Source organism: Prionailurus viverrinus, chromosome A2, assembly GCF_022837055.1.
Source record: "Prionailurus viverrinus isolate Anna chromosome A2, UM_Priviv_1.0, whole genome shotgun sequence".
NCBI lineage: Eukaryota > Metazoa > Chordata > Mammalia > Carnivora > Felidae > Prionailurus > Prionailurus viverrinus.
In genome coordinates, this window is record NC_062562.1 from 163,408,179 (window position 1) to 163,433,108 (window position 24,930).

At 41.4% G+C, this 24,930-nt stretch overlaps 1 protein-coding gene across 1 annotated transcript in view; it reads right to left on the reverse strand.

The window, feature by feature from the left end:
* Positions 1–24,635, reverse strand: part of LOC125154138 (uncharacterized) — a 39,447-nt gene extending 14,812 nt beyond the window's left edge. The window contains exons 1-3 of the mRNA XM_047837899.1: positions 24,519–24,635; positions 17,677–18,565; positions 2,472–2,669 (exon numbers count right to left, since the gene is read on the reverse strand). Of these exons, the coding sequence (XP_047693855.1) occupies positions 2,472–2,669; positions 17,677–18,548 (1,070 nt within the window). The 5' untranslated portion in view covers positions 18,549–18,565; positions 24,519–24,635. The remainder of the gene's footprint in view (positions 1–2,471; positions 2,670–17,676; positions 18,566–24,518) is intronic.
* Positions 24,636–24,930: the final 295 nt, after the last annotated feature.

Genomic DNA, 24,930 nt, shown 5'->3' on the forward strand with positions numbered 1-24,930 from the left:
CTTTCTCCTTTCTCTCTTTCTTGTTCAGTCCCTTGTGTGTGTTTCCACTCTTTCTCTGTCTCTCCAGCTGCTTTCAGGGAGAATTTTTTCATGCACTCTCCCCGCTGTCAATCCTCTTTCCACAGCAAAAATAGTTCCCTAACATCTGAGCCTTCTCTCTCCACCATTTCACCTCTCCATGCTGCATACCTGTGAAGTTCTGTGGCTCAAGTTATGAAGATTGTTATGTTAATCCTCAGATACATTTTCTAGGTGTTAAAAATGCTTTGGTGCTGATCTAGCTGAAATTCAGGGATGAGAGAAGCAGAAAACTTCCAAAATTCTGCCATCTTGGCCCCTTCTCCTAAGTGACTATTTCTAAAAGGATTGTGAGCTTCTTTGTGTTGTGCTTCTCTAATGCTTGAGGTTAATTAAAAGTTCAGTCTACACCGGGATTTATTGGTAGAACATGGAAATGTACTTTGGGAAACCTTAGAATGGATAATGTGAGAAGTACCCAGGAGAAAAGTAGAAAAGGTATAAAGACACCTCTTATTGTTATACATATATTAAAGACAATTTTTGCTCCAGGAAAACCAGAAAGGTCTCTGAAGCCTTTGTTACACATAATATCTATCAGTGAATAATTAATGAATCCAAGTAAAAGGTAGTGTTTGACTGGCAGAGGGGTTGAGAATGTGGCTGGGAATTTCCAAGGAAAAGGAGGAGAGATGTGCAGAGGGTAAACCAAAACTAGCTCCAAAATCATCTTGAACTTTTACCAAAAAGTAAAATTCAGTGTTCTTAGAAGAAATAACACAGGGGGTCACCTGAGTGGCTCAGTCCATTGAGCATCTGACTCTTGGTTTCGGCTCAGGTCATGATCTCACAGTTCATAGGTTTGAGCCCTGCATCGGGTTCTGCTCTGATGTGTGGAGTCTGCTTAGGATTCTTTCTCTCTCTGCCTCTCCCCTGTTCATGCTCTCTCTCTCTCTTTCTCTCAAAATAAATAATTAACTAATTTTAAATTAAGTAATAAAAAATAGCAAAGGTATGTTCCAAGAAAGAGTGGACTCCAATTTTATAGAATATGAGAGAAGAGAAAATTTTTATTTTAATAACAAACAAACAATTCAACTGGGAGGGGGTGTAAGTAATGAAGGTCTGAGGTGATGGAGGTGAAGTGGCAACAGTTAGTTTCACGTGAAAAGAAGAGAACTGGTTATTCAGCAAATATATTGCATTGAGGTCAGTTAAAGAGTTGCTATACATACATCTGAATACAGCAAACAGTTGTTCTCTTCTGTGTTGAATCTCCGTCTTTCAACTGCTCTTTCTGGCATTTCACTTAGTTGAGTTCTGAGAGGTCTATTTTCTAAACAACTCTTTGTCCTTCAGTAGGCAGCTGATAAGGAACAATTTGAATCCTTCTGTAAAACTCTTACTACATAAATTTCCATTCATCTGGAAAGAATTCTATAAACATCTCCACCGATAGATTACCCAACACGAAGAACAAATCTTTCTAACAAATCATAGGGGGAAGGTGATCACTGTGTCCTAAAGGAAAAATAAGTGAGTAGAAGCAACAGAGGGAGAAGATCCACCAATCGAAAAAGAAACTAGATTTTTCTCGGGATAAATAGACAAAGTTTGGGGTCACCTTTATACCTTCTACTCTGCAGTTCCACAAATTGAGAGTTCGCCCCTCCCCTGTTAAGTCAATCAAGCATCTACCAATCTCCAACAGTGAATCTGATTATACCCCTTAGTCCTGAGAGTCTGAGAGACAGAAGCAAGAGTGCTCCAAGGTTGGTGAATGAGTTCAGGGGTGCGGGGGCTGGGTGGGGGGTGGCAGACAGTGGGCAGGGCCAGCGGGAAATATGCAGGAAATAGGGAGATCTTTTCATTCAGGTAAATCTTACATAAACAGGTGAGAGAAAACAGGAAAAACTATCTGCAGTGCTTCCATGATCAATTCAAGGTTCCTGCAATGAGTCTCACCTTCATGTCTGGCGTTCTGCTGCTTTAGGGCATAGAAAGCCTCTTTCCCTGCCAATTCTCTCTCCATTTGTTCCTTTCATTTCTGCCGCTCCAGTTTATCCTCCAGCTTCCTGATTTTTTTCTCAAACTCCTCTCTTCCCTGCACTCACTGTCTCTCTGGCTGTGCTCCATAAAATTCTTGCATCTCTTGGATTTGTTTCTGAATCTCCTCTTTGGCCTTTTGGTACATCTTCTTAGTGTAGCATCGTCCTTCATTCTAGGCCACAATGCGCTAGACCAGGGCCAGCAGTTGGCTTCTCTGGGCCTCCTGCTCAGCTCCTCTCGCACCATTCTTGTACACGCAGTAGCAATCACGGAACTAGCCCTCGAGCCCTCAGATGCCTTCGGGTGCTTCCTCTAAGTAATCATGGAAATTGATGCCATCCAAGTCATCTTTCCGGGTGAAAAAGAGAATCATGTATCTCCTAGCTCTGAGTCCAAATATTTACTGGAACTTCTCCATGGCCTTGTGCTCTTCCTGCATGTACGGGACCAGCTGTCCCATCATGGGCAGGGTGTGAGGTCCTGGGGAGGTCAGGAAGATGTAGCGAGTAAACTCTTTGCAGGTGTCAGCATCCTGTGCCTCGGTGTCAAAAATGCCTGGTGTATCCATGACACAATTTCTCTTAACTGCCACCTGCTGCTCCCTTTTTTACAGGTCTTGGTGGCAGATGTTGTGGCAATGCTAGAAGGAAACACTTTCTCTCCAAGGGTGCTGTTGCCCAGGGCACTTTTCCCTGCTCTGATCTTACCCACTAAGAGAAGTCTCAACTGTGAATCTCTTCCATCTTGGTTTCTAAGCCCTGGGACATCAGGAAACAAAAGCCACAGCAATACACAGCCTCTACACAGCCCCCCTCTTCCTCTACACAGCTCCCCCATTTCCCCTCACACACACCCCTCCTCTGTTGCCCCAGGGTCCCCTCCCATAAGTGACTGCTGCACTCCCAGGAACTCTATAGAAGGCCCTTCTAGAGAAGCCTATTCAAAGTCTATAGAAACCCTGAAGTTCTCTTGCAATACTTGGGAAATGCCCAAGTCCTTTCCAGGATTTCCTGGAGCTTCTTACTCTTACTTTTTGTAGCTAAGTAGCCCACAGAAGAGGAAACAAAATATTGTAGTTTACAAAGAGAATTCTGAGCTGCTGCTGCTAGTAGCTATTCCTCATAAGAGCAATGCAGCAAGTAACACAAAATCTGTCTTTGGGGCATCTCAGTAGGAGACTCCCCTCCCCCATTTAAATTCAGAATGGAACTTTTCTTCTCCCATTAAGAAGCCAGCTAAGCAGGTTACACAAGCCAACTCATCCTTGTAGGGTACAAAAGGGATGCCTGTGTGGAAAGAGCAAGTGTCTTTTTCTATTTCGTGTGTGCAACCATCCTGTCAGGTTGCAACAGGAGAAAGAACAATATAATTTAACTTTAAAGCTTAAAAGCTTAGCTTAGAATCCAGTGAAGTTTTTTATATTCTAAAATAAGACATTACAGAATTATACTGTAATAATAATATTATTATACATAAATTACTGACATTTCTCCAAAGTTATTATAAAATCCCTTGATACTTAAAAAAAAATGAAAGGGGCGCCTGGGTGGCGCAGTCGGTTAAGCGTCCGACTTCAGCCAGGTCACGATCTCGCGGTCCGTGAGTTCGAGCCCCGCCTCGGGCTCTGGGCTGATGGCTCAGAGCCTGGAGCCTGTTTCCGATTCTGTGTCCCCCTCTCTCTCTGCCCCTCCCCCGTTCATGCTCTGTCTCTCTCTGTCCCAAAAATAAATAAACGTTGAAAAAAAAAATTTAAAAAAAAAAATGAAAGAAAAATAACACCTGGGTGGCTCAATTGATTGAGTGTTGGACTCTTGATATTCGCTCTGGTCATGATCCCAGAGTGGTGCAATTGAGTCCCACATAGGCTACATGCTGAGCATGGAGTCTGCTTAAGATTCTCTCTCTCTCCCTCTCTCTCTCTTAATTTCTCTCCCTCTGTCCCTCTCCCTTTCTATCTCTCTCTAAAAAAAAAAAAATGAGGGGCTCCTGCGTGGCTCAGTCAGTTGAGCATCCAACTTCGCCTCAGGTCATGATCTCACAGTTCATGAGTTCGAGCACAAAATCAGGTTCTGTGCTGATATCTCAGAGCCTGGTGCCTGCTTGGGATTCTGTGTCTCTCTCTTCCTCTACCAAACCCCTGCTCTAGCTCTGTCTCTCTCTGACTCAAAAGTAAATAAGTATTAAAAATTTTATTAAAATTTTTTTAAAAAATGATCATATGATTCAGTAATGCCACTTCTGGGTATTTATCCCAAGGAAAAAACACTAACTGGAAAAGTTATCTGAATTCCCATGTTTATGGCAGCATTACTTACAATAGCCAGGATATGGAAACAATCTAAATGTCCACTGATGGATAAATGGACCGAGAAATCATGGCATATATACACAATTGGATATTAGTCATCCATTAAAAAAAACCCAAACCTTGCATTGGAAACAGCATGGATGGATGTCAAGGGAATTTTGCTCAGTGAAATAAGTCAGACAGAGAGAAACAAGTACTCCACAATCTCCCTTATATATGGAATGTAAAAAAGAAAAAAACAAGACAAGCTCACAGTTACAGAGAACAGGTTGATGGTTCCCAGGTTGAGGGGATTGGTGAAACCTGGGAAGGGATCAAAAGATAAAAGATAAAATAAAATGAATATATGTTATGACAACATACACATATATAGGCTAGTGGGAAATAGCAAGACGTGCTGGATATATTTTTCAATTGATGATTAAATCTACTGAAAGGAGATGAATCTTATTTTATGTAAATTAAAATTCAATGAAGCTGAAAAATTGCAGCACTTTAGTACAATTAGATGCTTTTAGGATAATCCATCATGGTAGTTTTACATCATTTTTTTTAAGTTTATTCATTTATTTTGAGAGAGAGAGAGAGAGAGAATGAGCAGGAAGGGGCAGAGAGAGGAAGAGAAAGAATCTCAGTCTCCAGGCTGTCGGTGCAGAGCCCAACACAGGGCTTGAACTCACAACCCATCAGATCATCACCTAGGCCAAAATCAAGAGTCTAACTTTAAAATCAAGACGTCTAACGCACTGAGCCACCCAGGCGCCCCAACATGATTTACAATCATCTAAAACTGGTTACAAGCTCTCATCTTACCTGTGTCCATACCCCGTTATGATATTAATTTGTAACTTTTCTCATCCACAGATGGAGTCTATTTCTGCATCTTTGGGAGCTCAAAGCCTCAAAGGTTTTGCATTTTGCCTTTTGACAATGTCTGCTTCTTTATGCATTTCTTGTCTCTGTTTTATAATTTGACACCTTTTTTCAACCCATGTCCTCCTTCTCATGAATTTAAAAATATCTGTAACACTTTATTAGAAATGGCATAGTAGAGAAGAAAGGACGATTCCTATGAACCTCACAGCTCAGTCCCCAGGAAGTCTGTAGTCTACAATCAACATTGGCCCAGTTCCCAGAACTTTCTCACAAGAACAAGCACGGTTGTTGTCAATTTACCAGTGCACAGCCACACTTCTTTCTTGTCCTCACCACAACCATTTCCTGCTGCATCTCCTTCTGTTTTTGTCTTCTGGTGACATAGGGTTGTGAGCACCTCACAGCACACAAGGCTGAGGTGCAAGGTCTATACCCCCTACCCAGCCCTGCAGTGGAAGCCTGCAGCAATTTGGTACAATTGGATGCAATTAGGATAATCAGTTGTGGTAGATTTACATGATTTTTCAAAGTTAATCATTTATTTTGAGAGAGAGAGAGAGGGAGAGATAGAGAGCGTGAGCAGGAAGGGGCAGAGAGAGCAATCTACAAACTGGGAGACAATGTTTGTGAGTCACATATCAGAAAAAGAAAGAACTTGTGTGTATACTTGATAAAGATCTGACAAAGAATAGAATGTGTCAAGAACTCTGAAAATTCATTAATACAAAGACAGTCCAATTTAAAATAGAAAATACAAACATTTTTGACATAATTAAGGTATGTATACACCAGTGAAACCATCATAACAAGCAAGATAGCAAATGTATCCATCAGCCACAAAAGTTCTTCATGCACCACTCACCTGCCCCTGTCCCTTAGGCACCATTTATGTGCTCTGCACAATATGCACAGCAAACTGTTCCTGATGTGAACATTTGAGTGGCCCGACCTAGATTCAGAGCTTCAGGTCCTTAAGAAGAAGGTTTTCTTACCATCAATGCCACCTTCTGCGACATGGTAATTGTTGATCCCAAACCCCAGAGAATGCAGTCCAACTTAGGAATAATTTCAGATAATCAAGATACTTCATAACAGGAAGAAAGAACTTTAGAACAATTGCCTCAGATATTCCATTTTGTATTTTTGTTTATAAACATAGACGAGGCTGAAAATAAATAAATAAAATAAAATAAACATAGATAAAACACTTTTTAAAAACATACCATAAATTATGCAACCTTACATCCACATTCACAAATGATTACAAATGCACTCTGGGTTGTTGTTCATGGACTATGTGCACACCACTTTGGCAAATGATCGCTGCCTCTGAAACATGCATCTTCAGGGCTCATCCCTCACAACGTCTCTGAAACTCCCTCAGCAGAGTCGTCTTCAGAGTTAAAAGCGACAATGGAAGACAAGTCTCTAATGTGTAGCTTATTTTTGCTTCCAAACACTAGCATGCTTTGGTCACTCACCTATTTACCAGATTGAGACTGTCAAAAATGAAATTCATTCTCAAAAGGCCAAGTTGTGGTCTCTAAGTGTACTCAGAAATTTAGCCCCAGCCACGCCACAAGCTTGCTGGCAAAGTCACCCACACAGATGTAAAGATCATGTCCATTCACTGCTGTGCTCTTGACCGCCTGTCCTCTCCTCGGACGCAAGGATGTGGACACTCCTTGGCACAGATTTTTAGCTGGTCAAGTCTTGGGTCTGATTGACGTTGAATAAGTAAGGCCCAGGGCCCAGAGGGACCCTGACCCACCTGAGATATTGGAGGCCCTACTCCACCTCCCTGAATCTCTAGATTCTCTGTGATTTACACATAAATGTCCCTCCCTGGTGGGATGTGGGAACTTCCTGTCAGTTCTCTGCACGAGCATAGTGCCTATCACCTGGATTCCCAGTGCTACACTCATAGGACACACACACCTCAGTTACAGGAATTAGGATCGGCAAGATCTTGGGGTTCTTCTCTACTAGAATCTCCTCTCCATCAAAGTCCTCCTATGTGCAACTATGTGATTAAATAAGAGGGATGTCACAAGGACAGGAAGAGAAGACACTTATTCTTTCTCCCATCAGCCCTTCAAAATGGCTCCATCCGTGCCACCTCAAGGAAACCTTACACAGGTTCTGCCTTAAGCAAAAAACCTCTCTAATCACTATTGGTCACATTCATGTACTCATTTCATCTAGTGTAATAATCACTCTCTCAATTTCACTGACGGGTGGGGCGCCTGGGTGACTCAGCTGAGCGTCTGACTTCAGCTCAGGTCATGATCTCGAGGTCCATGGGTTTGAGCCCCACGTTGGGCTGTGTGCTGACAGTTTAGAGCTTGGAGACTGCTTCAGATTCTGTGTCTCCCTCTCTCTCTCTGCCCCGACCCTGCTCATGCTCTCTCTCTCACACACACAAATAAATAAACACTTGAAAAAATTTTCAGAAGGAGTTAACATGGCAGAGAAGTAAGGGAATCTGAAGTTCCCTCGTCCCTCAAACACAGAAGTATTGAGGCGAGAAGGCTTGAAATTCCAGGAATCCAGGCTACAGAGTGACAGAAACATCTCCAGGGGCCCATGGGGACAATGTGATGGGCCATAGATGCATGATTTCAAACTGGGAGAGATAAAAAAGGCAGCGTAGGAATGGAGGGGAGGTATCCCCTTCTGCAGAAACACAAAGGAAAGCGAAAGAGAGATTGCAGAAGTGGAAGGTTGTATTTGGACAAGAGAAAAAACATGGGTTGGGGAACAGAAAAAATGGAGAAAGAACCAATTTTTAACTGCAGGGCTTTCTCCGGCCTCTTTGTGTACCTGGGGAGGAGGGGAGCCAGCCCAACCTCTGTAGCCAGCTCCCAGGCACAGGTGGAGAGAGCAATACCCTCCCTTGAGTGCTGTGGGAAGAAGGCAAATAGCCATTCCAAGGACAAAGGACACTGCAGGACCCCCCTGCCACCCAGAGGTCCTTTGTGCCCATACCCTGGAGTGACAGTACACCAGAACTGGGGCATGTGGAGCAGGATCCTTTAAGACATTGGGGTTTGAATCCTAGCCGACTGCCTGGGAAACCCAGGATCCTGGAGCAGAACAGACTGCCCGCTCGTGCCCCTTTGGCACTGTGAGGACGACCTGAACAGAGTGGTCTAGGATGCCTGGTCTGGGGAGGAGAGACTGGGGTGTCACCATTTTACTCCCCATCACCAACAAGGTGGGGCTTCAGGGAACGGACAATGGATCGACAGTGGAGGTGGACCTGCTCACACCAAAGCATGCCCCTCTGCACCTGGTAACTGTGTGTCTAACAGAGCAAGACTCAACACTGACTGAACCAGACAGTCCCTCCCCCAGACCAGCACAGGCACTGGTTACAAGGCACCATCAGATATTGGTCCAGTAGTTTTGCATTCTCTGATTTGATTCTTGGTCAATTTTTATTATATATATATATATATATATATATATATATATATATATATACACACATATATATTTCTTCTTCTTCTTCTTCTTCTTCTTCTTCTTCTTCTTTTTCTTCTTTCATCTTTCATCTTTCTTCTTCTTCTTCTTCCTCTTATTTCTTCCCTTCTCTATGCTGGTTATTCTGGTTGTTGGTTTCTTTAAGCAGACATTTTAATCTATTCTCTTTATGCCTCTTCTGTATCTCCTTTATTTTCCTATCTCTCTCTATGGACTAAGCCATAAAGTTTCTCTGATCTCGGTTTGGTCAATTTTTTTTTCTTTTCCTTTTCCCTGCCCCTGTCATTTCTCTCTTTGTATGGGATAAGGCCTCTTCCACCACCACCACCCCCATTAAAAATTATTTTTTCCAGGCATACTTCATCAAACAAATCAAAGCACTCCCGGTGGAAGGTCCAAACCACCACTAGGAATAGGGAGATAAAGTAATCAGAGTCTCAACAACAGAGAGCACAAAACACACTCCAAAAATACCTCTTGAAGGGCCAGGCCCTGGACAACATTATGACTCCCTGTTTTAATATAAAGTCCTCACAGGAGCAAGACCCATAAGAAACTATTAAAACACATAAGGGACAGAAAACTAGGCAAAATGATGAAATGGAAGAATTCTCCTCAAAAGAAACTCCAGGAGGAAATGACAGCTAGAAAATTGCTCAAAACAGACATAAGCAATATAACTGAGCAAGAATTTAGAATAATAGTCATATTACTGGGCTTGAAAGAAGCATAGAAGACAGACGACAATCTATTCCCACAGAGATCAAGGAACTAAGAAATAGTCACAACGATTTAAGAAATGCTGTAAATGAGGTGCAAAATAAACTAGATACAGTGACAGCAAGGATGAAGGAGGCAAAGGGTAGATTAAGTGAAAAAGAAGACAAAATTATGGAAAATGATGAAGCCAAGAAAAAGAGAGATAAGAACATACTAGACCCTGAGGGGAGAAATAGAGAACGAGGAGATTCAATGAAACATAATAATATCCATATCATAAGAGTTCCAGAAGAAGAAGAAGAAAAGAGAGAGAAAAAGGGAAGAAGGTTTACTTGAACAAATTATAGCTGTGAACTTCCCTTATCTGGGGAAGGAAATGGACATCCAAATACAAGAGACAAAGAGAACTCCTTTCAGATTTAACAAGAATAGATCTTCTCCACAGAATATCATAGCGAAACTGGCAAAATACAAAGATAAGGAGAAAATTCTGAAAGCATCCAGGGACAAATGGGCCTTAACCTACAAGAGTAGACACATAACGGTAGTAGCAAACCTATCCACTGAAACTTGGCAGGCAAGAAGGGAGTGGCAGGAAATATTCAATGTGCTGAATAGGAAAAATATGCAGCCAAGAATTCTTTATCCAGCAAAGCTGTCATTCAGGATAGAAGGAAAGAAAAAGGCTTTCCCAGACAAACAAAACCTGAAGGAATTCATGAACACTAAACAAGTTCTGCAAGAGATCCTTAGGGAGACTCTGTGAGTGGAATGCTGCAAAGACTACAAAGGACCAGAGACATCACCACAATCATGAAACCTACAGGTAACACAATGACACTAAATCCATATCTTTCAATAATCACTCTGAAGGTAAATGGACTAAATGCCCCAATCAAACACATAACATATCAGAATGGATAAAGGAAAAAACCAAGATCCATCTATATGGTGTCTACAGGAGGTCCATTTTAGACCTGAGGACACTTTCAGATTGAAAGTGAGGGGATGGAGAACCATCTATCATACTACTGGAAGTCAAAAGAAAGCTGGGGTAGCCATGCTTATATCACACGAACTAGATTTTAATCTACAGGCTGTAACAAGACATGAAGAAGGGCAATATATCATAATTACAGGGTCTATACATCGAGAAGAGCTAACAATTGTAAATGTTTATGCTCCCAACTTGATGGCACCCAAATACGTAAATCAGTTAATCACAAACATAAGTGATCTTATCGATAAAAATACTGTAATAGGAGGAAACTTTAATTCTCCACTTACAACAATGAACTGATGGTCTGGGAAAAAAAACACATCAATGAAGAAACAATGGCTTTGAATTATACAGTGGACCAGATGGACTTGAGAGATATATCCAGAACTTTTCATCCAAAAGCAGCAGAACTCTTTTCGAGTGCACATGGAACATTCTCCAAAATAGATCACATCCTAGGTCACAAAACAGCCTTCAACAAATATAAAAGAACCGAGATCATACCATGCATATTTTCAGACAACAATGCTATGAAACTTGAAGTCAACCACAAGAAAAAATTTGGAAAGCCTCCAAATGCATGGAGGTTAAAGAACATCCTACTAAAGAATGAATGGGTCAACCAGGCACTTAAAGAAAAAATTAAAACGTATATGGAAGCAAGTGAAAATGAAAACATGACAGTCTGAATCCTTTGGGATGCAGCAAAGGCAGTTCTAAGAGGAAAATACATTGCAATCCAGGCCTATCTCAAGAAATAAGAAAAATCCCAAATACAAAATCTAATAGCACACCTAAAGGAAGTAGAAGAAGAACAGCAAAGAAACCCCAAAGCCAGCAGAACAGCAGAAGAAGAGAAATAATAAAGATTAGAGCAGAAATAAAAAATATAGACCCCCCCCCACCAAAAAAATACAATAGAACAGATCAATGAATCTAATAACTAGTTTTATTCTTTTCTGGAAAAATAAACAAAATTGATATACCCCTAGTTGGGCTTCTCAAAAAGAAAAGAGAGAGAACCCAAATAGATAAAAACCACAAATAAAAGTGGACAGATCACAACCAACATCACAGAAATACAATTATCAGGGAATACTATGAAAAATTACATGCCAACAAACTGGACAACCTAGAGGAAATGGAAAAATTTCTAGGCACCCACATGCTACCAAAACTCAAACAGGAAGAAATAGAAGATTTGAACACACCCATAACCAGTGAAGAAATTGAATCAGTTTTCAAAAATCTAACAACAGGTAAGAGTCCTGGGCCATATGGCTTCCTAGGGGAATTCTACCAGACATTTAAAACAGAGTTAATACTTATCCCTCTCAAGCTGTTCCAAAAAATAGACATGGAAGAAAGCTTCCGGGCTCATTCTGTGAAGCCACCATTACCTTGATTCCCAAACCAGACCGAGACCCCACTAAAAAGTAGAATTACAGACCAATATCCCTGGCTAACATAAATGCAAAAATTCCCAACAAAATACTAGCAAATCAAATTCAACAGCATCTCAAAAGAATTATTCACCACGATTTAGTGGGATTCATTTCTGGGCTGCATGGCTGGTTCAATATTCTCAAATCAATTAATGTGATACATCACATTAACAGAAGAAAGGATAAGAGCCATATGATCCTGTCAATAGATGCAAAAAAGCATTTGACAAAATATAGCATCCTTTCTTAATAAAGCCCTCAAGAAAGTCGGGATAGAAGGAACCTACCTTAACTTCATAAGAGCCATATATTAAAAGCCCACAGCTAATACCATCCTCGTGGAAACAAAGTAAGAGCTTTCCCCCAACATCAGGAACATGGCAGGGATGTCCACTCTCATGGCTGTTGTTTAACATCATGTTGGAAGTCCTAGCCTCAGCAAGCAGACAACAAAATGAAATAAAAGGCATCCACATTGGCAAAGAAGTCAAACTTTCACTTTCCGCAGATGACATGGAAAACCTGAAAGACTCCACCAAAAAGCTGCTAGAACTGATACATGAATTCAGCAAAGTCACAGGATACACAATCAATGTGCAGAAATCAGTTGCCTTTCTATATACCAATAATGAAGCAACAGACTACTTTCTTACACCGTACACAAAATTAAACTCAAAATTGACGAAAGACCTAAATGTGAGAGAGAAAACCATTAAAACCCTAGAGGAGAAAACAGGCAATAACCTCTTTGACCTGAGCCCCAGCAATTTCTTGCTCGACCCATTTCCGAAGGCAAAGGAAATAAAAGAAAAAATGAACTCTTGGGACCTCATCAAGATAAAAACTTTCTGCACTGCAAAGGAAACAATCAACAAAATAAAAAGGCAACCAATGCAATGGAGAAGATATTTAAAAATGACATATCAAATACAAGGTTAGTATCCAAAATCTATGAAGAATTTACCAACCTCAACACCCAAAAAACAAATAACCCAGTGAAGAAATGGGCAGACAACATGAATAGACACTTTTCCAAAAAAGACATCCAAATGGCCAACAGACACATGCAAAGATGTTCAACGTCACTCATCATCAGGGAAATACAAATCAAAACCACATTGGGATGCCACCTTACACCAGTCAGAGTGGCTAAAATTAACAACTCAGGAAACAAAAGATGTTGGCGAGGATGTGGAGAAATCGTAACTCTCTTGACTGTTGGTGGGAATGCAAACTGGTGCAGCTGCTCTGGAAAACATTATGGAGGTTCCTCAAAAAATTAAAATGGAACATCCCTACAACCCAGCAATAGCACCACTAAGAATTTATCCAAAGGATACAGGAGGGCTGATTCACAGGGGAACATGTACCCCAATATTTATAGTAGCACTTTCAACAATAGCCAAATTATGGAAAGAGCCCAAATGTCCATCAACAGAAGAGTGGATAAAGCTGTGGTTTATATATACAATGGAATACTACTTGGCAATGAGAAAGAATGAAATCCTGCCTTTTGCAACAACATGGATGGAACTGGAGGCTATTATGCTAAGTGAAATAAGTCAGTCAGAGAAAGAAAGATCCCATATGTTTTCACTCATATGTGGAGCTTAGGAAACTTAACAAAAGACCATGGGGGAAGGGAAGGGAAGAAATAATTTCAACCAGAGAGGGAGGCAAACCATAAGAGACTCTTAAACACAGAGAACGAACTGAGGGTTGATGGGGGGTGGGGGAGGGGGGAAATGGGTGATAGGCATTGAGGAGGGCACTTGTTGCAATGAGCACTGGATGCTGTATGTAAGTGACGAATCATAGGAATCTGCCCCCAAAACCAAGAGGACACTGTATACACTGTATGTTAGCTAACTTGACAATTTATTAACAGTAAATTGTCAAGTTAGCTATATATATATTTACAAAAACTTTTAAAAAATATTGCTGAAGGGTAAATCTTCTACTGTCCCTGGCATCCCTGGCATGTGCCTGCTCCCAGAGAAGAACCTGCAGTGTAGACAGGGCTGCTTAGAGCTCTCCCCACGCTGCCATTCTCCTCCTGTCCTTGCCTTGGCTCTGATTCTTCATGGGCTGGAGGAGAAGAGGCAGAAACACTGAAGATGAGTCAAGTGTAGTCTGGCCTTGGTGGGGGGACAGTGGCAGCATTCTTAGTGGCTCTTTTCCCCATGCAACACTGTTAATAGCCTTCAGAGTCTCCTCTGGGAATCTGAAATCATAAGCCCAACAGAAGGCCACTCTCCCCTCTCCCATCTCTTGCTTCAACGTCTGTTCCTAGTGCCGGACTTCCAGAACTCTGATGCACATACAAGCTGCTGGGATCCCTGCTGGGCCCCTGGGCAAGTCCCCTTCAAACTGGCTTTGGGTGCCTCCCTCCCATGTGGCCCCATTTGATATATGAAGAACACATACTTTTGCCCCCGTGTTAGTGAAAGTTCTGACTGCGTCCAAGACCTCCACCACCATGTGTACTCTGCTCCCTCCACAGAAAAAGCAACAGCCTTCATGTATCCCATGACCACCAGGCAGCAAAGCCAAACTCCAAAGGACACACAGCAAGTCTCTTAATGTACACCACCCACACCCCTATGGCAGTATCAAACTCCAGAGGCCTCCTCACTAGGTTTCAGGAGAGAGAGAACCTTCATCTCTCTGGACATGGCACGCAGAGACGACTCCCTGTGGGGCCTCCCTTATATAGTCATACGGTTACACCTGGGCCACCTTCTGCCCTGGGGAGATGATTCTGCCACAGATGAACTCCAAGAATTGGCCAATACTAATTTGTCATTGTCCCTATAAATTAAATGTTCATGTTTAAAAAGCCTTTTCCTCTTGGGATGCCTGGCTGGATCATTTGGAAGAGCATGCGACCCTTGATCTCATGGTCATGAGCTGGAGCCGCATGTTGGGTGTAGAGATTACTTACATGCTAAAACCTAACAGAAAAGGTCCTTTCCTCTTGACCCCTTCAAATATCTATCAAATTAGTTGAAGGACTAAACCTCACAAAACTGGTTCTTCCTTCTTCCTTTGGGCATCCTATATGGATCTTCTAGCATATAGCTTTGGACTGCGGGGTATTGGCAATTAGTAAAGATTCAACTGATATTAAGGGAGATATTTATGTTACCCCAAGCCTTTCATATAGCCTTCTGACCCTTTAACTTTTACGTTCACCCTAACTTTGACAGCTGATATTGAACTTTTCACATACCTAACTGAACGCTGTTGCTCCTGACTCTATCCTTCCCCTGAAAATCTTACCTGTCACCATGAACTTTCCTGTTTCTGAATAGATGCATGGCCATCGTACCCATCACCCACATGGACACATCCTACACATCCTTCACAGTAGACTTCACACGCTAAATCTTTCCTTAGGTCGTCCTCTATAAATCCTAATGTAAATTCCCCATCATGAGTCATGACGATCACATATTTCAACAAAAGGGATCATGCACACATTAAACGCTGGAAATTCCACAGTCTTCAGCACTGAAATAGAACCACATTCAGAGAAAACTGGAATATAAAATATGTTAAGAGAAATGAGTGAGCAATATTTTGATTGTCAAGTGAAGAGATAATGATTTATTTGATTTACTCGTTGTTTCTCTGGTTATGTCTTACCTTCCAAAAAAGAATCTAAGGTTGGGAGAAAAGAAATCAGCTTACATAAGCTGCACATTCAAATGGCCTGAACACAGGTTAATTGTATTAAGAATGCTTCTGCATATCTCTGGGGGGAAATATCTTTTAAACGACTCTGAAATGAAAAAGGACAGGGCAGGAATACTTTGCTCTCTAGACATACTATTACACAGATGAGTCACTTACAAGGAAGTACTTTTGAACATAAGAAGTGCATGATGGCAAAGAGTACTTTGGTCTCACTTTGTCATTTGACACATGTTTTCTCATGAGAGGATTTTTCTTCCGTGTTTTTACTGCATTCTGAATACTTGTGATGAATCTTAGAATGAGCGTGTATTTAGAATCTTAAATTTTCCAGACTTAATCTCTAATCCATCTCCCGAAAAGTCACTGATATGGTAAATACTCTCAGTCATGTTCACAGACAAAACAAAGGACAAATAAAAATTCTAATAAATTTGGATTTTGGATGTCTGCAATCCTTGGGAGTGACTGAGAGTCACCCATCTAAGTTTGAAGTGTCTCTATTATTTTAGCAAGACAGAACCTTTCATCTACTTACTGCAAATGTCACAGCATGGAAGGGTAAGGAGAGATTTTTCTGGTGTCAGGAAACAAGCACTAGAGGGAATGAAAAACCATCAATAACAATAAAGATGCTCTGAAGGAGAACTGGGTACCATTAGATTTATCAATCAGATTCTCACAGGAAAAAGATAGTTTGCTCTCATTAGGTACTTGGAGAAAGTGTAGAGAAGGGGCCTCTTACATACTGTGGACACGGGGAATTTGGAAACCACAGGGACGTTGATAGTATCGATAAGAAAATTAAATCCCACCTGAAGGGGTGAACGAACACTGGAATTCAGAAGAAGAGTTGGGTAGAAAGGCCACCAAGGGAGGAGCTGTGACCTTTGGCGTAGGGTTGCAGTTAGTCAGAGATGGCCCTGCAGAGATAGACGTGGGAGAATGGATACCCCAGCCTTGCTTTTCTACTTCCACAGGGCCTCTGACTTGGACTTCCCATTGGCCAGCCAGGCAGAAGTCAGAGAGCAAGAGATCCCACCGATGTAGTGCAACTAGATCAGCCTCAGGGGACAAAGAGCTAGGGTGAAGTGTGATTCTGCAGAGGCAAATGAAAACTATGTGGCCCAGATGGGATTTTTCAGATACAAGTGGAGACATTTTAAGTAAGGATGGTCCCTAAAAAAGAAAAGAGAGAAACACAATAAGAGAATCCTGTGACTTCCAGATCTCCATGAACCACAGAACAATCTTTCCAGAGAAACCCGATACCTCCTTAACATAGTACTTGTGGCCATGCTGTGCAATGACAAATGTGACCAGTGGTTCAGACACTTAATATGTGCAGGATTTCTGATTTGAATTTTCCTGAGTCTTTGAACTCTATATGCCATTGCCTGATTATGCCAACTGTGTGTGAAGAGGGACAGGTGGGAAGGAGAGGCGGTGGGGACTGAGAGCTGGGAAGAGGCTTCATTCTGGTTAGTTCTCGCTGCATAACAAGCCATTCTGAAGCTCAGTGGTTAAAAACAAAAACCATCATTTATTTGTTCTCTTAAAGCTGCAATTTGGTCAGGACTCAGTGGGAATGGCTCATCTTTGCTTTCTGCAACTTCGCCTGAGATGGCGGGGCAGCTGGAGGGCCCGCTTCTGTGTTGCCTCATTTGCATGGTGGGCAAGTTGGTCTGAGTCACAAATGAAAGGTGAGCTGGGAAGTGGGCCAGTGACTTCAGGCCCTCTGCATGGGGGCCTCTCAAGAGGCAGCCTAGGCTTTCTCACAACATGACAGTCAAGTTCCAAGGGCAAGAACTCCAACAGGGCAAGGAAGCATTGCCCATATGTAACCTTAGAGTCACAAGGTGTTGCTTCAACCGTCTGCTATTAATTGAAACGGTCCCAGATCTGCCCAGTTCCAAGGTAGAGGACACTGGCCCCGCAAGTCAGTGGCAGGAGTAACAGGGTCAGCTTATAGGAAGAATAAGTAGAAGCTACTGTCACAGCTATCTATGGAAACTACAATCTACCACTATCGCAAATCATCATAAATTCAAAAGAAAAAAGGAAATGGTCTTTACTACCACAACATCTGCCATATTTTTAAAAGCACGCTCATAATCCCATTTGAACCATCTCTACATAATCCCTTCTCAGCTTCTTCCCTGATATTTTTTATTTGTTCAGCATACTTCATCTTTAGCAATTTTATTTTTTCCTCCCGTTCTTCCTGTGATTTATCAGCATATTCCTTTTCTACTAGTTTAATTTCATTATTTAATTGATCGGTGTAGATCTTCTTCAGGTCTTCTTCCCGTTGCTTCAGCCTCTTCTCTGTGTCCTCATAAATGGCATCGGTAAAGTAAGCACCTCTGTTGCTCTTCACCATCTCCTCTATCAGCTCCACCAGCTCCTGCACCTGAGCTTCCTTCTCCGCCTCTGAGGCTCTGTTGTTGAAGGCACAGTAGCGGTTCCCACACTCGCTGATGATGTTTCTTAGCTTCACATCTGAATCTGCCAAGAAGTCACTCAGGCTCTTCTCCTCTAAGCGATCTTTGCCAGTTAGCAACACGATCATGTGCTTCAAGGCTGGCTTCCCAAAGACAGTCTTGATCAATGCCACGGTCTTCTGCTCTTCCTCCGTGTAGCGGCCCACTGGGAGGACCAAGATGATGGCGTGAGGCCCAGGACAGGAGTAGAGGACACACTGGCTGATTTCCCCGCGTGTGGTATACAGGGTCTCCTTGGTGTCAAAGAGCCCTGGGGTGTCAACAACAACAAGTTTCCTCCCCTTCCATTCCTTGGATGCTTTTTGACACCTGGAGGTGACAGAATTGGGAGCAACTCTAGACTCAAAGACTCTACTCCCCAGGATGGTGTTGGCCGTCGCGCTCTTCCCACTTCCAGTTTTCCCCACCAGAATAATCCTCAGAGTGTTGTCCTGAGGGTCTGCCATGTCACTACCAGGAGTCTCTGTGGTGTAAAGGAAAGGAAGGAGAAGAAAAAGAGTCAAAGAAGGTAAGTGGAAAGCATCACCTCGCTCTTATGACCTATGTGTTCCTCCCTGAAATCCTGCAGTAGTCTACTATCCATGTAGGTCCCATAAAGACAGAAAGATGAGACAATTCACTCACCATGGAAGAAACAACAAAGTAGTTAAAGAGTTCCCCTACAAAAGAGTACCAGGTCCAGATGGTTTCATGGGGATCTCACTTACCCTTTCTTAAACTATTCCTGATGACTTAAAACAGAAAGAAATCTTTCCAGTTCTTTCTATGACATAAGTATGATATTGATCCCAAAGGCTAACAAAGATTTCACCAATAAATAAAGCTACAGACATGTCTCATTTGTGAATACTAATGCAAAAATCCCAAATAAATTGTCAGACACTAAAAAGTAATACCCCACAATTAAATGTGATTTATTTCAGAAATAGTAGGGTGGTTCAATATGAGAAAATGGATTGTTACAACACATCCCATTTAGTAGATTTAAGAAAAATACCTTGATGCAGAACAGACATTTGCCCAAATTCAATACTGTTTTAATAGATACCTCTTTAATGCGATTTTATAGAAATATAAATTTTAAAAAAATTGTCTCCATTTTTTCTCTGCAGCTAAAATAGTTGACTATAAATTTCATTTGGATGAATGAAGAAAGAAAATTAGCCTGTACAGTCAAAAAAGAGAAGAACAATGAGGGAGGGCCAGCTCTACCAGATAGTAAAATATTTTAGCCCCTATAATTAAGGCAGTAGGACGTGTGTGAACAGATACAGAACAGAAAACAAAAACAGACAATTCAGAAATAGACCAAATTGGTCTACTATATTCATGAGTATCCAGTTCAATTGTATCGTGTTACATTTATCTTCCGTAAGGCAGCATCTCACAGCAATGGGGAGACAGATGGACTAATAACCAGCATTGGGATAACTACAAAACCACACAGAAAAAGACAAAACTGCACCCATGTCTTCACGCCATTCACATGCTAAAGACATTAGAAATATAAACACTAAAAAGCAATCCACATAAATACTAGAAGAAACTCAGACAAATCCTTTGTAACCTGGGGGGGGGGGGCAACTCTTTCTAACATTTGAAAGATTGTAAGGAAAAGGATTCATACATCTGACTACACAAACATCGAAAAGACAATGGGAGACAATGAACACCATGGACAATTAAAATACGAATGTCAGACTATATCAAAGAGGGTTAATTCTCCTCTTATACAAAGAATACCTAAAGGTACAGAGACAAATGTCCAATAGCTCGATAGAAAATGGAGCAAGATATATGAATAAACACTTGCAAGAAAAAAAAGAAATGCCAATGCTCCTCAACTATGTAAAAATATATGAACACACACTTAAAGTAGAGAAAAATAAACCCAACATAGGAAAAGAAAAAAACTAAATAAACCAAATTAAAATTACACTAAGATACTATTTCTCCACTCACAGATTTGGCAAAAGTGCAAAAATTTGCTGCGATAATCAGTCGGTAAAGGTTTAGAGGAAACAGGTTCTCTTCTCCACGGCTCATGAAATTGAAAAACAGTCTAAAACCTACAGGGGAGAAATTAAGAATATCACACAAATTACATATACATTTATTCTGGATTGTGAGTCCCAATTTTAGGATTTATGCCTGTAGTGGTCAAGGGCAGGTCACCCCTAAACGTGCAACTTTGGCATACTGACTATTTCATATAAAAGTACCTTAAGATACAGCCTGTATGTGAAGATTACTAAGACCCTCTTCCATCCCCCTGCAAGCAGGAAACAAATCTCCCATGTGAAAGGTGCCCATCCTGTCCCAGGAGGTAAAGAGACACCCTTATGATCAGGGATGGGAGATTTAGAGCCAAGAAGAGTGTATAAACAGCCCACTACTTTCTACTAATTTACTCCTCCAGCCCAAAGTCTCTTAAGAATTCCTCCCTAACAGATGTTTCCAAAGTTAAATTTTCCTTATTTTGTCAATCCCTCACAGATCCATCATCTCTTTGCCTAAAAAGTATAAAAACTGCCTGCCTTGGTCATTTCTCTTGGTTTTAGTTTCATCACTGAGCATCTGTGCACACTGCTTTTTTTTTTTCTCTTGTTAATCTGCCTCAAGTGAATGTAATTCTTAGTGCAGCTGGAAGACCTTGAAGGGCAGAGGAAGAAGTTCCCCTTCCTTATATCCCAGAGCTACACTGACAAAAACTCAGGAAAAGATTGGGCATATGTTTAGTCTCTGTGTCACTATTTGTAATAATTAAAGACCAAAAATCTACCAAATGCCCACTGGTAGGGGTCTGATTGAATGAACCAAGGTACATACACACAGCGATGTATTATCCAACTGTAGAAAGGAATAAGAAATACCTCTCTATGCCGGGATTCAGAGATCTCCAGGACATTTCATAAAGCAAAAAAAAAAAGGCAAAGTGAAGAAAATAATATTTAGTTTACTGTCATTTCTCTAGTGGGGAGGAACATGAACTGCAGGTACAAAATACAACATATAATTCATGCACATGAAAAAGCAATGGCACATCATCTGAACCGTCACCAAAGAAGTTCTGACAGAGGGATGGGAGGAATAAGGCAGGGGACAGGGTAGAAGCTGGAAACTACATTGAATATACTTAGATGACATAGATTTGTCTTGAAAGCATGTACTTCCTTCTTTTTGAGCGTTTGAATCACAGCTCTTTTCCTTTATGAAAGACCTACATGTCTACCTGCTGTTGCTGGCTGACATAAATTCAAAGAGGATTTTTCATTTGTACAAAAAAAAAGCTGAACACGAATACAACGCTCCGCATTTGTTTTACAGCCAGTTGAGCTAATGGAGAGGCCGAGTGGGCCATTGTCCATGCCAGCTGCCAATCACCTTCCCTGGGAACGTCACACAGGGGTTCACCATCCAGCCACCAGAGCTGTGAGCCAGATGAGCACGTGGGCTTTCTCTCAATTGAATGTGTGCATCTGTTAACAAGTTGTGTCTAAAAGTATCAGAAACACATAAGGGAGGTTATTTGGGGGAGATCTGGGAATGCGCACCCTTTTTCCATGTACATTCATGGTAATTGCTGCTCTGCTTTATGTCATTTTGTTTCATAAAAGATTTCATAGGAACGTTCTGCTTGTGGATAGTGAGGAACATCTGTAAATAGCTTACATAATTATACAACAAAAACTATATTTTAAGATAACTGGTAAAAATCAAAAGCACATGAATTACATAGTATTTGGTGTAATAGACAAACCACACAAAGAATTGGTCCAAGAAACTTGAAAATGCAGTTGCTTCATTGGCTATTGTCCTAATGGGATATAGTGTAAGGCCAAATAGGGGAAAAAACGTCAAGAAAATCTTAAATTGCTTTCAGGAATCCTGTCCTATTCTTAGCTTTTTGTGCACATGTGTAGTTTTGAAGCCCAAGGAAAAGCCCAGTGGCAATGAGCACCCTTAGCGCCCATACTGTGCCCTTCAAATGCCATTTCCCACCAAAAACATTAGGACTCTTAGGAGAAGGTACCGATTCCATTTCTGGGCCAAGAAATGTGCAAGTGGATCCTAGACTATCCTAGTCACACTAAAAAGTGAGGATGCTATCAAAAACTACTCAGACCGTGGGATGCCTGGCTAGCTCTGTCAATACAGCATGCATCTCTTGATCCCACGTTCATGAGTTCTAGCCCCACATTGGGTGCAGAGATTACTTTCAAAAAAAAAAGTTTGGATGTTACCGAAAGGACTACAGAGCCAACTTGAAGAGGCTGACTGGAGAGAGATGAGGTAATTTGAGTATCAATGAGAATAATAATTTCAATGGATTGAAATTCATCAAATATGTTGAAGTTCATGAATTCATATCAATACCATCATCGCAAAAGAAGTGTTCTCTTTGGGGTATGCTAGGAAATGATGTCATTAGTCTGAACACGGACAAAAATGAATCAAGCATTCCTTTTGTCTTATTAACTACACCTTATGGAAATGAAAGTATGATTCAGGGGAAGTTTCTTTTATAGGATTATGCCATCCAATAAATGAAGAAAGAATGATAGAATTATAATATTATAATTTGCAACCATTAATGAAACAAAGTTAGTCTAGGCTATCATTACTGTCTGCTACATTACAGAAAGAGACAGAAGAATATATAAGGTGCATTCTGATGGACGTTTACAACTGCACCTATGAAATATTGCCACCCAACTAACCAGGCAAATCTTAGTCTGATCAAGCCTCTCCTTAAATTTAAATTTATACAAAACATGGAAACTAGAAGAACATGTCCTATGACGTCTTGAGGATTTAATGAGCAAAATGTACACTGTCCAATTCTCTTGGACAAAGGACCAACCGTTTCCTAAACAGAAACATTTTACAAAAAGAAACAAGAAGGTGAAAACTTATTTATCAAATTAAACTTAAGACATATGAAAGAATTGCAATTTATGAACCATATTTGGAGTTGATTTCAATTTTATTTTTAAAAAAATGTTTTAATGTTTATTTATTTTTCAGAGATACAGAGACAGAATGCGAGTAGGTTAAGGGCAGAGAGAGAGGGAGACCCAGAAGCAGAAGCAGGCTCCAGGCTCTGAGCTGTCAGCACAGAGACCAACGCGGGGCTCGAACTCACAAGCTGTGAGATCATGACCTGAGCCGAAGTCAGACACTCAACTGACTGAGCCACCCAGGCGCCCCTGATTTCAATTTTATAATCTATGAGACAATCTGGGGATTGGAATAAACCTGGTAATTGTTTAAAAATTCTAATTGCTTTTTGAAGTCTGATCATGGTATATTTTAATGAGCTTTATCTCCCAGATATACATATGTAAATATTTACTGATAAAGTGATAAAATTTTTAGTATTCTAGTAATTTTTAGTATACTAATGTTTGAAGTGTATTAATTAATTAAATAATTAATTTAATCTCTACACCCAGCGTGGGGCTTGAACTCACAACCCTGAGATCAAGAGTCCCATGCTCTTCCCACTGAGCCAGATAGGCGCCCCCACTCTAATTTTTGAAATGAGGAAATAGATGTGGCTCAGAAATGCTGAGAAAGTTGCCCAAGGTCACTGCGCTAATGGGCTTTGGGCAGAGAAGGGATCCAATGCAAAGTATGTCTGACCCTACACTCATGCATAACCGTTGCACGCTCTGGTCTCTTCTTAGTTCCTTCTCAGGCCCTTGATTCTACATTTATATTTACATTGGATCAGAAATAGATCATGGGAGGCCAAGGGAGGTAGTTCACTCTCTGTCCAGAAACATGAACTGGTAGCAACCCTGGAATCAGGGAAGGCAACCAAAGGGCTTCACGCACATTTGTTTTCTATAGAATAGCTCATTCTCTCCCCATGGCATCCCTTCCTTACCTCCTCTGTCACACTATCGATCATACCATTTCTCTCTTACATGTGGGAAAGGACACAGCCAGCTGAATTCTAGACTTCCTGTGCCATTTGTGACCTGGGTATCCCGGGGAATTTCATAAAACCACACGCACACAATCTGGGATTCAGATTTTCTTTCAGGAAAAAGAGAGATTGGGACAGACTGGTCTCTAAATTGCCTTCCAGCTCTAAAGACCTGCCTTGAGGACACTAGTTTCCCACCAAGGGAAACAGATGAGGTGTCAGGCAGAACTCACTCTGTCATAAGAGCAGCTGATGGAAGATACGCTGTTCAGCAAGTTTGTCCGGCTAAATAGGAGACGTGTGGACATGGGCCACTCAATCTGCTTACTCCCACTCTTCCTCCCCCGGGACCCCTGTGGCAGCATCCTGTTTGCTGGGCTGCTGGCACAGCACTTGGTCCCTCTCAGACCAGGACCCACACCCATGCACAGCCCTGTGTCCTGCTGCCCCTCCCGGCTCTATTGCCCTAGGCCAGGCTCACCTTCTTTTGAATGAGCTGATGAGTTCCTCAGTGTTCTCCAAAGAAGCTGTTTGAGCTGCTGCTTTTGCTTAACTGAGAGGAAAAAGTGTTTGCACCCTTTAAACCTCTGAGACAGGAAGCTCAGATTGGGTGGAGCTAGTGAAGGAACTATTTGGCTTTAAAGAGACAGAAATATTGCCCTATCATTGGAGGAGTGCTTTAGTTTTACCAAGGTGTAAGCTTTTTCTCCATGTGCCTGCTCTCACACCAAATTTTCCAAACCTATATTTGTTGTTTGGGGTTATACTGGTGGATCCCAAAGGCCCTTATTAAGTGACCCAAATCATGCACACAGAGCCAGGCATGGTGTTGGATCATCTTCCCTGTATGGAGTGGGAGACTCTGGGGTGATTCTAGGAAGAAGAAACTCAAA